At 43.6% G+C, this 17,105-nt stretch overlaps 1 protein-coding gene across 12 annotated transcripts in view; it reads right to left on the bottom strand.

Moving 5' to 3' along the window:
• Positions 1–866: 866 nt before the first annotated feature.
• UNK (unk zinc finger) overlaps positions 867–17,105 on the bottom strand; it is a 47,989-nt gene continuing 31,750 nt past the window's right edge. For 7 of the 12 annotated variants that reach the window (XM_071764569.1, XM_071764574.1, XM_071764570.1 and 4 more), the window contains 7 exons: positions 13,355–13,423; positions 12,486–12,660; positions 11,200–11,301; positions 9,503–9,691; positions 6,336–6,517; positions 5,550–5,807; positions 867–5,157 (listed from right to left, as the gene is read on the bottom strand). In XM_071764569.1, coding sequence (XP_071620670.1) covers positions 5,002–5,157; positions 5,550–5,807; positions 6,336–6,517; positions 9,503–9,691; positions 11,200–11,301; positions 12,486–12,660; positions 13,355–13,423 — 1,131 coding nt within the window. In that variant the 3' untranslated portion in view covers positions 867–5,001. The remainder of the gene's footprint in view (positions 5,158–5,549; positions 5,808–6,335; positions 6,518–9,502; positions 9,692–11,199; positions 11,302–12,485; positions 12,661–13,354; positions 13,424–17,105) is intronic. The other 5 variants (XM_071764577.1, XM_071764571.1, XM_071764575.1 and 2 more) reach the window with 2 other exon arrangements.

The following is a 17,105-nucleotide window of genomic DNA, read 5'->3' as shown; positions in this document are numbered from 1 at the left end:
GATTCCCCCCGTCTTCCATTGCACCCTGACTGTAAATGGGAAGCCCCCTCCCTGAAAAAGGGCTTTGATCCAGAAGGGAGCTCAGGGAGAAATTATTTCAAAGTTGTGTGAAAGGGAGAAAGCAAAACTGGCCCTCTATGAACAAAATCTGTTCATAGAATCACAAAATGTCAGGGACCTCAAGGATCACCTGGTCCAAACCTTCTGATACTATTACTGATGTGAGATGTCCCAGCACCCTATAGAGCTGAGACTTTAAACTTTCCAAAGTGGGGGAATCCACCACATCCCCTGGGAGACCATTCCAACGTCTGACTGTCCTCAGAGTGAAAGATTTTCCTCTTGTATTCAAACAGAATCTCCCCAGGAGAAACTGGTGCCCATTGCCCCTTGTCTTGTCCACATGACTCCTTGTAAATTGGGAGTCTCCATCTTCTTTGCAGCCACCCTTTAAGCACTGGAACAACAAAATAAGGTCTCCCTGAAGCCTTCTCAAGGCTCAGCAAACCCAGTCTTCTCAGCTTCTCCTCATATTGTTTCCAGGGATCCACCACAAAGACTTCCCCACACCTTCCCACACCCCAGCACAGGCAGAGAGTTGGGGGCTGCACACCCCACCTGGGTTGGGCACGCATGCACACACACACATGCACACACTGCTTTAGGATTTATTTTTTTTTCTTAGCAAAAAAATAAAAATTTATTGTCCTCTAAAAAAAAAACAACCAACCAACCAACCAACCAAAAAAAAAAAGAAAACCAAAAAACAACCAAATCCATCCTGCCCTTGGAAACTGTGACACAGATTGAGTTCTTTCCAGCCCCACATGCAAGTTCACTCTGCCAAGAAAAGAGTCTAAACCAGGTTTCCGACAGCCAAAACACATATTTACAGAGTACGAGAGAACGACAGCTGAAATCACAGTTCTATACATGGAATCAACAACACAGTTTACACACCACCGATCACCATTCTGCCAACTTCTACATGGACTAGGGGCTCTTCTGCCCAGTGCCCTTCCTCCTGGGGAAAGCAGGGAAGAGACTGGTCAAGAATTGCCACCAGAAATACTGCAGTGTGTAGTATTATTATTTTTAAAAACGTATATTGTATTTATTTTGTTTTAACATTGGAAGCTACGGAGAGGGGAAGCCCCAGAAATCTCTCCGATGCAGTCACTAGTTTGCAGGAATATTTCACCTTTAAAATACTAGGTTTTACATAGGTAACATCTATTTTTTTGCTGTTGGCCATCACTCCAAGGATTATTATAATTCTGGAGGAAAACACTGGTAATATTCTTCCTTCTCAGATGGGGGAAAAGGAGAAAAAGAGGTTTGGAGGTTGGTGGCACAGCAATGAACTACTGAGTCTGTTCAGCGTTATGGGCTTCCTCACAGGGTAAGGACTTCTCGATGTCTCAGCTGCACAAGCCTTGCAAGTGGCTCAGGTTCAGCTTCAGAGATGTACGGAACGTGTCAAACCCTTGGGCAGGGTTTTGCTGCAGCCAGCCCCTTTGGGGGGGGGGGGAGGTTTCTGCTTAAGGAAAATGTTGTGCTCCAGCTCTGAGACTCCCCCAGTCCCTCCTGTGCCACTGCTGGCTTGTGGCTACATCATCTAAGGCTGGAGATGATCTGAAAGTGGTCCTGTTAGCCCAAAGCGATGCCAAAAATCTTTAGCTCCTGGCTATCATCTACAGCTCTAGCCTTGCTTTTTGATATCTACCCAGGATAGTGTTGTCTTAAGCCATCTGCTTCTATATTGTTTTTCCATAATAATGTAAAAGTTTATTGACCTTTAAGATACTGTGGTTTCACAACACAAAGACTCCCCCAGCTCTTAGCTCAGAAGCATCCAACCTCCACAGTCACTGAGGAGAACGCTTCCAAAGCTGAAAACAAAAATTTGGGGAGGAAAATATTATCTAATAAGGAGTCTGCATAAGGAGGCAGGTCCCAGGCATGTTCATGGCTGCTCTGTGACAGCCAACCGGGCTGCTCATCTAGAAGCCTTGTGGACCAAAACTTCGTTTTGAAGCACGACTCGGCCAAAAAAGCCACCTCAGTTCTGATGTGTTATTGTGTGTCCTGTAAATGGAGTTCCTGCTTCAGAAGGAAGCATGACAGTACATGACAGGGGCTGTACATATTAGCACCAGGTTTATTTCAACAAGACTTTTTTTTTTTTCTTTTTTTTTTCATTTTTACACCATCCAAAAGCTGACCACAGACTGTAGCCTCCAGTGCAGTGCTGTGATCACAGTTCATCCCTCCTGCCTCGGGCAGGCAGTAACAAGTGCTGGAGTGGGGCAGAAATACTGTCCCTTTCCCCCTACTCTCACCTCATTCAGTTAGGAAATTGTCACGTATGTGGCCCCCCCAAAATATTCACAAACCACTAAAAGATGAAGTTCTCTTTTCCCTCTGATGCTTAAGAAAATAATTCACATTTCAGATATCTTTTTTTTTTTTTTTAAAGCAGCAAACAAATCCATAGAAACCTAAATTTAGGAAGTGTTTCTTAAAGAACCAGAGGAAATAGAGAAATGGTCTATGTGCTTGTGCAAAGAGAGTGCTGAGAAACTATAGGTTGGGGTACAGGGAAGGGGACACAACACCCCAGGGCTAGTGCCAATTCCTTCAGGCTGCTCTGCCATGAGTGCAGTGTGGCAATGGAAAGTTAAATTATAAGGGCCAGAAAGAGGAGAAGTTTTGAGTTCTTTGGTCCTTCAGTATAAGTTTTAATAACAGAGAAACTGTTTTACTCACAAAAGGGAAAAACACGCTTCTTCTAGCCTGGAATTTTCCTTGTACCCCAACTGACTAAGCTGTGTGCCCCAAAGAAACTGGGGACAAATATATCTCTTCCCCCTCGAACCTGACAGCCCTGCATCACATCACCACTGAAGTCCTGCTGAGACAGCCCTCAGGGGACAAATTCCAGCTGAAGGGACAAAGTGAAGAGCCCCTCTGGGAATGGGATGAAGCTGGGTGCTGGAAGAAGAGGGTTGGTTACAGGCAGTGTCACCCTCAACAGTCCCCCCAGGAGGCCAGAGAGCAGGTAAACCACCATGGTAATAAAAAGTGTTACAAACCAATAGCCAAAACAGGCTGATGAGCTCTGGTTCTTATAAATATTAAAGACCTGATTCAAGAGTTTATTTCCTATGATTTAAGTTAGTTACAAAACTGTTTAGTAAATTTATCTTAATTGGGCTTTTTTCCCATCTCCCCCCACTTTTTTCTTTTTTTCTTTCTTTTTATTTTTCCTAAAAAAAGAAATGTTCACTTATTTTATTAAAAGGTCTTTCCTTAAGATCAGACCAAGGCAGATGTGCTGCCCCATGGCACAGACATTCAAAGGCTATAACCAAACAACATAGCCACAATAGTCACTCAACAGCGTCTCTCCATTAAAAAAAATTTAAAAAACTGATGCTAGTTACAATAAAATACACATGGAAAAAAAAAAAGCATTTTTACCAAAAAAACAAAAAACAAGTTAATGGGAAAAACATAAAAAAGAACTACACAGAGCTGCACTTAAGAGATCATCTGGGAATGCATATTAACCCCTTCCATGTAAAGGAAAGGTGGAATTATGGAAGCAAACCTAATTGTCTTTGCATTAAATATGAAGCTTTCTGAGAGGCTCCGGTAAAAATTCAGTTTCCCTACAACAGTGGGCTGCTGGAGGTTCCAGTGCTTTTCCAGGTCAGGGAAGGGTGGCACAGGGAGCATCCCTGTGCAAAATAAAAATGTTTAGTCAACTGAGAGGCCTTTTGGTTGAGATCCCAGCAGGTTACTGCAATCCACCTGATGTAAAAACCCAGTGGACATACTGGTTAAGAAAGTCACAGGAAAGCTCAGCTGCTACTGATCTAAGCTGGTGGCACTTTTGTCACACTAGACTTCCTCTGTCACCACAGGCATATTTTGATCTCTAGCATGAGGGCTTAGTCAGCAAGCTACCCTTGAGATGCTGACACAGGAAACATGGACTCTGCTCAACAAAACCATCCTCAGACTACCTGGAATTATATCATGCATTTCAGCAGTGACTATGCATCAGAACCCTGTGGTTAAACCAAAATTAATCTGGTCTGAAACAGTAAAAAGTCTCTAGACAGCCACCAGACAAAGGGGTGCCTGGAGAGAATTAACCTCTGCACCTGTATTTCTTTCCTCAGGGGCTTTAGCTGACTCAAGGGCAATACTTCTACAGCTGGTCAGACCTGGAAATGTCAGCTGTATCAGCAATGAACACCAGGTCACTGAATTTTGGGGCTCGGCTTGCTCTAGGTCCAATACTTTTTTTTTTCCCCTCTTTTCTTCTTTTCGTACAAATATACAAAGAGCATTAAAAAAATTAAAAAGTGAACTTTGCTGATTAAATGACAGACAAAGTTCCTGCACATTCAGAGATCGGCAATGTGAGGCCCACCAGGCAGGCACCCAGCAGAGCTTCCATCAGGAAGGAAGGCTTTAACCACGCTGGGTCAGTGAAAGAGCAGGGGGACTGAAGACATGAACAAGTCATTTCAATCCACCTCGATCCTCCCCATGATCTCAACTCTTCCTCTGGAAAGCACATGGAAGCCCCTCTTGCCCACTCTAAATCCTTCTGGAAATAGTCAAAAATTTGTTATCACCTAAATAGAAAAGAGGAGAAACAGAGACTCTTTGCAAATGGCCCTTTGATCTGTATTAAAAACAGCTCTCAAAGTTCCTCAAGAGTTAGAATTAGTGGGGCACGGGTGAGGGGCAGTTTAGATACAGGATGTAAAATATTAAAAAGTGCTCTGCAACTAATTTTTTGTTTGATGTGTGTATGGGCGTGTGTGTGCATATATACACATACACAGACATGCACATACACACACATATATACATATATATATCTACACATACATATATATATGTACACATACATATATATGTACGTATGTATAAAGTTAAAAAGTTCTACACGATATGATTAGAACAAGTGTCCTTGGAAGGTCACGACTGGAGAGAGAGTGGCCTGTTGGGATGGCAGATGGGGCACTCGCCCTCCTCGGCGCAGGTTTCACACAGCACTGCGTGTTGGCACGGTAACACCACCCGGTTCTCCTCCTGACACTTAAGGCATTTCACTGACTGCATCTGAAATACTGCCTGCAAGAGAGGGGGACAGGGCAAAATGTAAGCAGTAAAGTCACAAAGGAAAAGGGTTCCTGGCATACAAGGTTTGGGGAAACGCAAGGAGGCATCAGGGGAAGGACTTGGAGCCGCCTGCCCATTTGTCCCCTGAAGGAAAAGCAAAGCAGCATGGCATGATGTCCTCTAGCACCTTTAGGATCAACAGAGCAGCTTTCACTGGCTGAAAGTCTATACTTCAGGCACAAAGATGATGTAGGTATTCTCCTATAAGCTGGCTAGAACTCACTTTGACTATATCCACACGGAATTGCTTTGATAGGCTGCTGATTCTTGGCTGTCTTAAAGAAAAGCTGCAATCTCTTGGAGCAGAGAGAGCAAGATCCTGCCTGCAAATCCCTGGCACTCACCTTATCGACTTTCTCCAGGTTTGCCCGCAGCTGCTTCTGAAGAGTGTAAAGTGAAGAGAGTGAGAGTGTTTCCAGGTCAGAGAAAGAACGCAGAAACTGAGGGTCCTGGCCGGTGTGGATCCTCTCCAGCTCCTCCTGCAGTTCCTTCACCTGCAGCTCCAAGGCTTCCCTCTGATCCCGGGCCAGTTCACATTCCATGTTAGCTGTGTTGGCGCGATCATTTGCTTCCTCTGCCTCCTTTTTCCAAGCATCACAAGCCTACAGGTTCCAAGAAAGAGGGTTAAAAGAGCAGCCTGAAAACCTGGTCAGCCTCCAGTAGAGAATCTCAGGCAGAACTATCCATTTTCATACAATCCTCACCAGGAATGTGGCCTGTCTAATCTGCCCTGTTCTGAAACATTCCTGGAGCTACACTTCAAAGTGCTGCTCATGGCAGACACCCCATGTGGTTGGGCTGCAGTTCTACAGATCTGGTTCATACCATTAAGAGGATGAGCTTTGCATCCCAGCAAATTGTCATGGATTTAAGTCAATTGCCTGGTGTAAAAGACCATGAAGCACCTCAGTGCATCTGCTGTGACACCTGACCTTGCACATGAACACATCAAGCACAGCAATTTAGTCCTTTTCCCAGGGCAGAAGAAAGAACAAGATTGCTTAAGAGAATCTGTAAAACTTACAGCTCTTCTCATGACCTCAGTGTCTGGAAAGCTTCTCGTTAAAAGGCTGACACCCTCCTACTCCTTTACACTCCCTAATCCTGCTTCCCAGGAGTTGGCCAAGTACCTGTTTGGCTTGTTTCCAAGACTCTTCCCACTGCTTTATTGTGCCGTTGGCTTCATCCAGTTCTTGTCGTAGCCGTGCCAGCTCCGCAGCACCTGGACCTGACAGAAATGCAGGTGAGGTACTGGGCGAAAAACTCCCCGAAGCAAAGTGTTCCCATATGCTGCTGTTCATCCCATTTAAACCTGTTTCACAGGGAAATAGAGAGGGTTATGTCACAGGTGCTGGCAATTTCCCCATTTCCTCCCTACCCCTGTGAAATCCAGGATTCAAAAATGGGTATACAGGGAAGAGATCATCTTAAGAAGTACTTTTGTCCCCAGGACCCAGGAATCCATCATAGAAGGACTTTATAGGGGAATTTTCCCACCATTAGGCCTTGCCTTTCAAGAATACAGGAAGAACCCTGGAAACTGAGTCAGGGCAACTTTTGAACCTGTTTTTAGAAGCACAGATTTTACAGGAGAGCTGGCTAGTAGCTTGAGTCCCCCTTCTCATGCAAGAACCTCTGAACAGCTTACTACCTTCCTGCTTTTCTATGCAGCCATTGCAGCCATTTCTATGCAGCCATTCTATGCACAGCCACTGGAATTGGTGAATGGATTGGCACACACAACCTACCCAGGTGATGCTTCCTATCAAACTATACCCTAAAAAAAACTTCTGCTTTTGTCTCTTTGCTTGGCACTTAGAAAAGGAGTTTCACTTCCCAAACAACAAGACTAAAGCACACCACCATCATTACTGTTTGCATATGCAAAGAACAGCACTGACTGGAAAACCCTGTTTATAAAAAGTGGAGGAGATGGTATATACACGAGCTTCAAGATCTGGTGTATACCTTCTAACATAAAGATAGTGACTGGCACTGGATAAGACCAAGTAACCACTTCCTAGTTTAGCTTGTTCACATAATTTCTCTTTTCAGGAAGAAATTCAAGGTTTAGGAGACAGAGCTGTAGAAAAACAGTTGCAATCAAAATGGTTTGCTTTTCTTACAGACTCCAAGGTTTGTACTCTTTTCATAATAAAAATATTTCTCCTTAAAATAAGCACCCATACTCTGCACTCAAGGCAGAACTAGTAGGAAACGCTCGTATCAAGACAGAGCTACTGACTGATGTGGACTCATATGCACACAGACATGCACCTGTGGGATGTAGGAGTTATTTCTATCCAGAGGTGCTTACCACTGGCTGAGAACACTCCTAAATTTAGCTGCACTTTGATAACTCTGATCTTACAGCAACTGAACTGACTGCGCCTGAAGGCAAGCCCTGCGGCCAGTGGCCTTTCAGTGAGGACTAACCCAACATCACTTACTTCCCATTTAGTGACATCCAAGACACTTTCTCTCTCTCTCTCTCTCTCTCTCTCTCTCTCTCTCACACACACACACACACACACACATAAAATAGAGCTGAAAAATAGTAACTTGTCTTCCCTAAGGGCTTAGGTGCATTAACAAGTCATTCAGCAGAGCAACAAGGCTCAGGCCACTTACCATAGATTTACACCATCTGCTCAGAAGCATGCTCACTTGAGAGCAAGAAGATTTAATGGAACCTTAACTCATTTTTAAAAAAAAAAAAAAAAAAGCTCCAGTTTCCCTGAAAGGGAATTTAGCACTAGGCAGGATGCTGGGAAACCACAAATTCTGCCATAATGTTGACCAAGCATATCTCGTTTCTTTTTACTCCTTTCCACTTGCTGTTCATGAGCAAGCCCCCTTTGGCCAGAAATGTCTTCTCTGCACATTTTGCATCTAGTACAGTGGAAACTAGCCCAGGACTAGGTATTTTAAACTCAGTTGCAATACAAATAAGTAATAACTGCACAATCTACACATTAACTTAACACTCATCCAGCAAGTCACATGAAATAGATAAATTCCAGTTTCCCAACTGCTAGGTTATTGTTTAAATATCTTATCAAAACTACTTAGCTCAGAAAAAATACTTTTGTTGTATTACAGCTAAATCTCTAACTTTTTTTCTTAAAAATGCACTTGTAAGTTTCCAGCATTTTTTTGGCTTTTTATTTGTATAACTACATAGTCAAGACAAATGTAACAGTTAAACTTGTTTCTTCTAAAATTAAGAGCAGGCCTTACCAGCAAGATTTCCTTTTCTCACTGGAACTGGGATGAACAGTCAGCCTCAACACCAATTAATAGCAGAGGTGCCCTCTGATATCTTTTCTTATTACAGTAATTATAAAAGCTGCTAAAGCCAAACAAATTGCAGTTGCAAGGCATGGAAGAGTGGCAGTGGCTTATGCAAACAAGGGATGCACTTACACAGAGAAGGGCATGCAGAAATAGATTACAAAAGCATGTGATAATTTTATTAAGTTAAACTGAATATTAAAGATCAAAGTGTATCTCAAATGTGAAGAAGCATTTACCTCTAGTATCAACAGAAAGAACTAGTATTTACTGTTAGTAACACAGAGGTCAGCAGAGCAAGTGTCACTGTAGCCCTGAGCCTAATAAACAGTTTTACTTCTCAAGGTAACTCTGCATCTGGGTAATAAGATAGATTTGACCCTTCAGTTCCCAGTTCTGATACAGCTGAGGCTCCAAAGGAATTTCTCTTCCCTTCATAATCCCTCATACAGGAAACAGATCCTCAAGAAGGAAATTTAAACAGAAAACAACAAAAAAGGAATGAAGGGGACAAGGACACCATAACTTTTTGCAAAGTCCATACTACAACAGTGCATGCAGAGTGCCAAACAGGAGGAAAAAAATACTAAGATCCAAGTTTGTTCTAGCAGTCAATCTGACCTACAAGCAGTCCCAAGGGCAAACTGCAATCCTCTCCTTAACAAAGCAAAGCTGAGGATGAAACTCTTGTGTGTTGTATAAAAAAGTAAAGTCTCAGCACAGCATTGGTGGCAGGAAAAGGCATCATCAGAGCAAGTCATTTAACCTATCTGTGCCTTTTCCTCAAACTACATCCAGGGAAGCAGAGGGATTTGCTCCCTTTTTCAGAAGGCATTATCCAGTTTTTGGTAAAGCAGCTTTTAGCACTGTGGCTGTTCTCATGGGAAGAAGAGATACAAATGACAGAAGTGAAATAATACATTAAAATTAAAGCTAACTTAAAATAAAATACTTACATGGCACAGACAGGCATGTACATGGGACACACACACTGTGCATTTACCTAATGATCCATGAGAAGCTGATGTCCCCAGGAATGTGTTTTCTGATTGGCTTAAGTGTCCCTGGGGCTGATGAAGGAAATGCGATGAGAGGCTGACCGGTGGAGAAGGAGAGGCAGAGTGAAAGGAGGCAGAGCTTCCAAGGGACCCGGGGATATTTACAGGAGCAGAACTTTGCAGCAAACTCCCACCTGGACAAAGAACACACAGAAAGGATGGCAATGTATGACCATGAAGTATGGGCACAGTGCAGGAATTCAGAGCAGAAGGCATTAGGTTCCCTTTCTCCTCCCTAAGCCCCTTGGGATTTCCTCCACTTCTCAGCACATTTCATCCCCCTCTCAGCCTTCAAGAGGAGCACTGAAGCTGCTGTCCTGTGAAACACACAGGTTAAGGCCCTGCAGAATTCAATGGACCCACACTTTCAGTGGCCAAGGCCACAAAAGGTTTTCTGAGCAGAGTTCAGTCCCTATCAGTCTGGAGATGATGAATTTGGTTAACTGGTGAAATACTTTGTACTGAAAAATTTACTTCTAAAACATGTGCCTCTGCTTTTAATACTTCCAAACAACCTCTAGTGAGAACACTATGCTCCTGAGTAAGGTCAAGGTCTAAGCCACCACAAATCAGTGACTCTCTTTAGTCACTTTAGACATACTGGAGTGCCTGGATCTATCAGCAATAAAAAACAAACAAACAAACCCCAAACAAACACAAACCCCCCCCAAATAAGCAAAAGCCCAACCTCAACACACACAACACTTCCCCTACACAAGAGGTCATTCTGCCTGCCACACACAGATTGAGGGAGATCTCATCCCTACTCCCAACTCTCTCCTGATCTTTCTTCTTAGAAGATCACCAGCTAACACCCAGACCTGACATGAATGGAGGAAAAAGCAGTGTGGAAGATCCCTAAGCCACTGCAGATGGGTAGCAGCAGAAGCAGGGCTATCAGCAGACATGCACAGTAAACTCTCCAACCAGGATCTTCCCTTTGGAAGGGAAGTGGAAGTGATATTCTTTAGGGTTCCTTCCACAGGTCCCTTCCTACCTCAAAGCTCCAGACAGCGTGGTCCCTTGGAAACCTTCAGACCAGCAAAGTTAGCTCTCATTTAAAACCTGTCTTACGCAGCAAGGGTTGCCAGAAAGTACAACCAAAAAGCTATGAGACTTTTTTCTTTTCCCCTGGACACTCATTAGAGATAGGCAGAAGAGGCCTTAGCCTACCTCCATGTGTTAAAATGAGACAGACGTTACAGGAATCAAATCAGCAGACCATGATGACATTCTGTGACAGACAGATAGCATTACCAGGTCAATGAGTTTCCTGTTACTGCTAGGGAGAGTTTTCTGCTTAAGATGCAAATCATTACACTTTGGCCTGTTTTCAAAGGTATCAGGTGCCTTCTAGAGTCTACTTACACACTTAAAAAAAATAAAAAAAATCAAGCAAGTCCCATCCAGTCTCAAGAAACATCCCCAAGACACCTGGGCCCAAAGAACTCAGCTCTGCTAGTCAGTAAGGGCAAGCTCTCGTTTCAAAGATGCTCGGTGGTTGCCAGAGTTTGTTGTAATTGCTGTTTTAACCAATGCTACTTTGGGACTGGTTTTAGAGCTGTGTTGGGCTGGCTCCACTGAGGTGACTGGGCAACACTGCTTGGCAGAAGATAAAGAAAGCTCTTTTGCTTTCATGTACCTATCATGATGCCACTCGTGTGGGGCACTGTGCTGCTGTCAAATGTCTTCTCCAGGGCAGCCACTCCGAATTCATTCAGGTCCAGGTCATCCAAGGCAGACTCTGCCAGACACAGAGGTACCAATTATGTTATAAAGGACCAACAACTTCAAGAGATAGGATGGCCCAAAGAGCCTACATGCAGAGGAGCCTTTGCTCTCTATTTGTCAGTCTGCACGGCCCTACTCTTTGCCCTGTGCAACGCTGTTCTCAAATGGTTTGGCAGAAGCATCATGGGCAGCTTTTCAATTCAGGTTTGTTTTTGTTTTAGATTTTTTTGCCTGATCTGATTTCTTTTTGTCTCAACGCATTCCCAAATGTTATACGAACAGAAAAATTTGGTGAAACAACAGCAGTTCCCATAAGTCTTCCCCAAACTGCTCTTTCAAGTCTGCCCATAATATGCAGTAACACTGGCCTATGAAATGTTTGGGCCTGGCTTGTGTTTTGTCCATACTTTGCTGAAGAGCTACTCTGAAAAGAAGTACCAATGGAAGGGAACACTTGATAAACATCTCTGAGGTTCAAAGATCGGGTAAAACAAAAAAAGCTTATGAATGCCTGCAAATGTTCTATTTGAACATGCCTCATCACTAATTGTGATCAATACAATTTCATCCCACACATGCCCACTCTTTTCTATTATTATTTTTAGCAAATTAGTGAGATCACCTCAGAAACGTTGGGGGAAAAAAAAACCAAAAAAACCAAAACCAAGAAAAAACAGGTGACCAAAAAACCTGCACCTATCTCAGAGAAGTGACTCCACCCACTGGACTCTCCTGTTCTTTTTCTTACAGCCTCTGTCCCATACTCCGTGAAGAACAATCTACCTTACAATCCTCACAATCTACCTGGTGGTAACCCTCACTATAAAATTTGTCATTTAGAATGTAAGGGGTTCTGACTGTGGAAAATTCCCCTCTGATTTCCTGCCTACTCTAAGACCTCTTTGTAACTTTGACAGACCTAAAACTAGGGCCCTTTACAGCATCTAGCATTCTGAGAAAATGGCTCAGAGGCCTTCTCCTTGGTCCCACGGGTGCATTTCATCCATAATGACCTGCAGAAAACATCAGATGTGTCACAGTCACAGAAAAAGCTTAAAAGCCTCAAGAAATCTGCCAACACTGAGACGAAAAGAAAATACTGGAGTTGATGGGAACACCCACACTATTCCAATCCTCACACCTGGTGATCCACGGCTGAGGAGGCCCTATCAGCATCAGTAAAAAAGGTGAAGTTACCTATAACAGACTCAACGGTGTCACTTGTTGGGTAGAAAGGAAGGGCATTGGCATTCATGCCTGGTATGCTGCTGGTGCCTGCAGGGCTGGGTGGTGTTGCAGCCAGGCTGGAGGTGATACTAGAGGAGATGCTGGATGTCAGCGGGCTCCCTACCGGGAGAATACCCAGGATGTCCTGAAACAAAGAGTTTTAAAAGGGGAAGAGATAGGAAATAAAACATCTTCAGAGAAGAATCCCCTCAGAAACATGCGGGGCTGAGCCAAAGATCAGCAGCAAACCTGCTCCTGCCTGCTTCCAACCTGACAGATGGCTGGTGCTGCTACTGGGCTGGGGGGTGGGGGAAAGATTAACAGCTTTTCTTTAATTTCTGCCGACTGTTCTCTGTTCTGTGCCCCTTCATGTCCCCACTCCCCACCCCAGCACTACAAACATCCTTCAGGCTGCCCCAGAATTAACTCCTATGATTCCCAACTCGCATGCAATCATAGGGATGGATCACTCACTCAGACTCAGCTCAGCACATGACTTAGAACCCGATATTAAATTTTCTTTGCTGAATCCTTGAACCTAGATGACTCCAGAGATCCATTCCAGCTCAATTTTCTGTTATTTGGAGACTCTCTCCAGCATGGTTCAGGCCTACAAATCTATCCTGAATTCACACAGGTCTGGTCATTCACAAATAACACCCCTGCAAATCATCCCATCTTCCTTCATGAAGTAATCCCTTAAGATGAGCAACCTAATGGTGTCTGGACTGTCATTTACTCCCTGCAGAGTTGTCTGGATCCACAGAGATTTCTCGTGTCCTTGTCTGTGGTGGTGAGATCACTGAGCTATGTTCAGAGCCCTGTTAGCAGTACCATACCTGTTTGGGCTGTAACAAAGGTTGATCCTGGCTCCTGTGCTCCAGTGAGTGGGACTTCATTTTTGCTTGCTGCAGTAAAGACACAGAATAAAAGACAACCAGAGGGATTAGCAGCAAATTTAAAAATGGCTGAGTGCTGGCTTTGGAGAGGCCATGGGAAACACAATCCCTTCCTCTCTTACAGCCAGCTCTGGGCACTAGAGAATTCAGAGAGCAGGAATGCATAGCAAACTGAAAACATGCTGGATAATTTGCTGTCTATATACCAAGGCATCACCCCTGGAGTTATGCAAAGACTTATAACAATCACATTTGCCTTCAACACTGCTTTAGGTCCTCTACTAGCACAAAGGACACCTCAAGAATCAAGACCAAGAGTGAATTATTTTGCCTTGCTATAAATAACTCACCAGCTTCACTGGTATCCAACAAAAAAAAAAAAAAAAAAAGAGCCAGAAACAGAGGGAGGCATACTGTAGTTTTTAATTATGTAAACATTTTTCAGCTTTGGGGAAATAAAGTATGCAGATTATGTTTTCCCTCTAACTATTCCAGCTCTTAACAAGAATTGCAAAATAAAATACAATGACAACCAACAAATTTTAAAAGCAACATCATCAAAACTGATTTTAAAAAAGAAAAAAACAAACACAAAAATCTTCCCCATTACCGTAAAGCTCAAAGCTATACAATGTAAGTGAGGTGTCTGAAATTGCAGAACTGTATGTATGCCAACATGTATTTAGAATTCCACTACTTAGCCTAAAATTTCATCTTAAGGACCTTCCAGCACTATATCCTTTACAGGTACCAACCCTCTAGCCTCACATCAGTCAGTCCTAAGCTACAATAACCAGAGCTGGGAAGAAAGTGGCCCCCTGAGCTTGCCAGCCTGTACAGTCTGCTCTGCTGGCCCTGTTCTGCTCCATGCATAGGGCACAGGGAGATCAATCATATCCTCTGGGCACAGAGAGGGAGCAAAGAAGTGCTAAGAGTCAGGGTTGCTTCTTCACTCACTCTCCAACCCCCCTCCCTCCAGTCTGAACCAGAGACACATCCCAGGCATAAGATCTGCTCAATCGTGTAAACGCCAAGGCAGTCAGTCAGCATCTCTGCAGGGGAGATCCAGGCACAACAGCAGCACGTGAGACACCCCACTGACCTGAAGTGATATGCCTTGACTATTTTTGGCTTAAAGAGCCTTACAAAAAAGATAAGTGATTGCTGGAGAGGGCTGACATAGCCAGACAGGCAAAAGAGCAGCAGCAGATTTCATCCCTTCCTTGGTTTTACTTAATGAAATAATTTTCTCTGCTCAGCTGTGTGCCTGTGGGCAGATGGGGGGAGGTCAAAGCCTGGCAAACAAGCAGCTGAGATACAGACACAAAAATCCTTCTGTGGTGGGTACCATCCTCTCACGCTTCCCTGAACAACATAGAGCAACATTCCCACCCGGCCGATCCCAGACGCGCTTCCCTTTGCGTGCAGTAGCTGCCTTACGTGAGTGCATCTGTGTGTGTCTGATAACACGCCTGCTAGATTATCCAACACATCCCTACCCTGTTAACACTCATCTGAACACAAAATGTGCTATCAACAGCCGTCAGAGGCTGAAGGGAAGGCACATATGCATCCATGCTCCCCCCCCAAGGAGAGGCTCCCTGCCAATTGAGTGAGCTGGCTCTGGTGCAGTTAAGTCTTACTGGAAGGGGTTTTTTCTCTTTAAGGAGGAGAAAAAGTGAACGCATTTCTAGGCTGGTCCCAGTTCCCACTGCCTTGAATTCATGTAACACAAGTGAAAAACAAAGCAAACCAATTGTCACCACTGAGCCAGTCTCCTTTGGCTCTGAATAGCATTAAAAAGGGCATGCATCGAGACAGAAATTCAAAGGACAGGCTGGAATTCTCCAGCTCACTCTGTTGCAGTCAGGGAAGAAAACAGGGCACATAAATTACCAGTGAAACTGAATGTTTTCCAACCAGCATGGAACAAACCCACTGTACTGTGTGTCAGCACTTGGGAGCACCTCCTGGTTGTGGCTCTCAACTCCTTCCAGGGCTGCCAGCATTATTCCGGCTTGCTAAATCTTTCGGGACTCAGGAAATTTATTTTTAGCTTTAACTGCTGGCTCAGCCTTAACCACAAACTATGTGGGACCTATTAACACAGAAAGTGCATTTTTCATTCTAATAAGACAGAAACTATTTATACTAATTCTACAGAGGAAAAATGTCAAGCCTATTGCAGAGCTGAGCCAAAGCCTCTCAAGTTTTCAGATACTAGTGACCAAGTTAAATGCCTAATTATTAGTCCAATTTACAGAGTATATGAGAACCTCTGGTGCCCACTGCAGCCAAAGGGAATTGCAGAGGACTTAAAGAAGTAATTACAGATTAAAATAAAATTAAATCAGGACATTTATGAGACACTTAATTTTGTCTGTAGAAAGCAAGCATGAGGCAACTGTGATTACTTCCATCTATATCTTAATAGTTACTTATTCTAGATATTTAACACAGGTTTTTGCTTAATTAAAGCCACGAGTAAGAAGCTACCCAAATACAGTATCTTTGTAGCAGAGCCTGGACTTCAGACATAAATGCTCATCATCTGGCCCTCCTTTTAAAAGTCCTATTCATGCTCCATCCCCTTTCTCCTTGGCTTAGGCTTGATGCCCATTTTCTGCAAAGCAGGGCCTCCCTGGCACCCTGCCCCTGCTGGCAGGAAAGAGGGGTTCTCTCAGTCCTTCAGCTTTGGGTTCCCTCCTCCTTTGCAGCAGAGGCATTAGAGAATCAGCACATGGTTCTTCTTTTGTTTCTAAAGAACTGCTACAAGATGCTGTGCCTGCCAGAAGTGCCAGGATCACAGCATGGTCTGCTCTTTACCCCCAAAGACGTGTTGCATCAATTTGCAATTTCCTGAGCCACATCCACATTAAGCAAGACAATGGAAGCATTTATAAGCAGGCATCCATGCATGTAGCTTCATCTGTATTTGTCACTAAATCATTTTAATTAGACTAAACACTGTTCAAGACCTGTCCTACCATAAAGTTTGGTCATATCTTGCCAAAGTTGTTAAAATAAATAAAAGAAAGCCCACTGAGTCTGCTTCTAAAACCAGCTACTTTATGCAAGGTCTTGTCTGGATGGGATATTTCAACTGTTTTCTCACAGCAGTGCAATACTGATGCAGCAGTAAATATTTATAAAGCCTACATTCGTTCATATTACAGACAAGAGTTTAAACATAGCCAGGCTTGAAAGCAGGATTTCCTGCCATTTGTTTTCAAACATATACCAGGTATATTTATTCCTTTTTACTTTATTTTTTTAAAGACTTGTAGAAATATTTTTCCAGGCATCTCTTCATAGAAGTATCTGTTCCCTCCATTAAATTGAGATGTTCCATTCCTTTATAAGCCCCGTGAGGAACAAAAACTGAGACCTTAAGCTCTGTGTTGGACTCAGCTGACTTGGAAGGGATGGTGCAGAGAAAGTGTCAATTGTAGCATCAAGAAAGGAAATTCACAATAAGAAATTGACTGTGGGAAAGCTCATGCATGGCAGAGAGCTCTAGGCTTAAGGAATCTGAACAAGGCATTACACCAAGGAGAAGTCTGAGGAAGCACCAAGGCAAGCAAGACAGGGATATCCAAAAGGGGAAAGAGGGAATGTCATGAGAGACGCCGGTTGGGAAAGATTGCAAAGGGTTTGTAAATACAAGTGAGGAATTCAAATCTAACAGAGA

This window comes from Heliangelus exortis, chromosome 20, assembly GCF_036169615.1.
Source record: "Heliangelus exortis chromosome 20, bHelExo1.hap1, whole genome shotgun sequence".
NCBI lineage: Eukaryota > Metazoa > Chordata > Aves > Apodiformes > Trochilidae > Heliangelus > Heliangelus exortis.
This window is presented reverse-complemented; position numbering and strand designations above follow the sequence as displayed.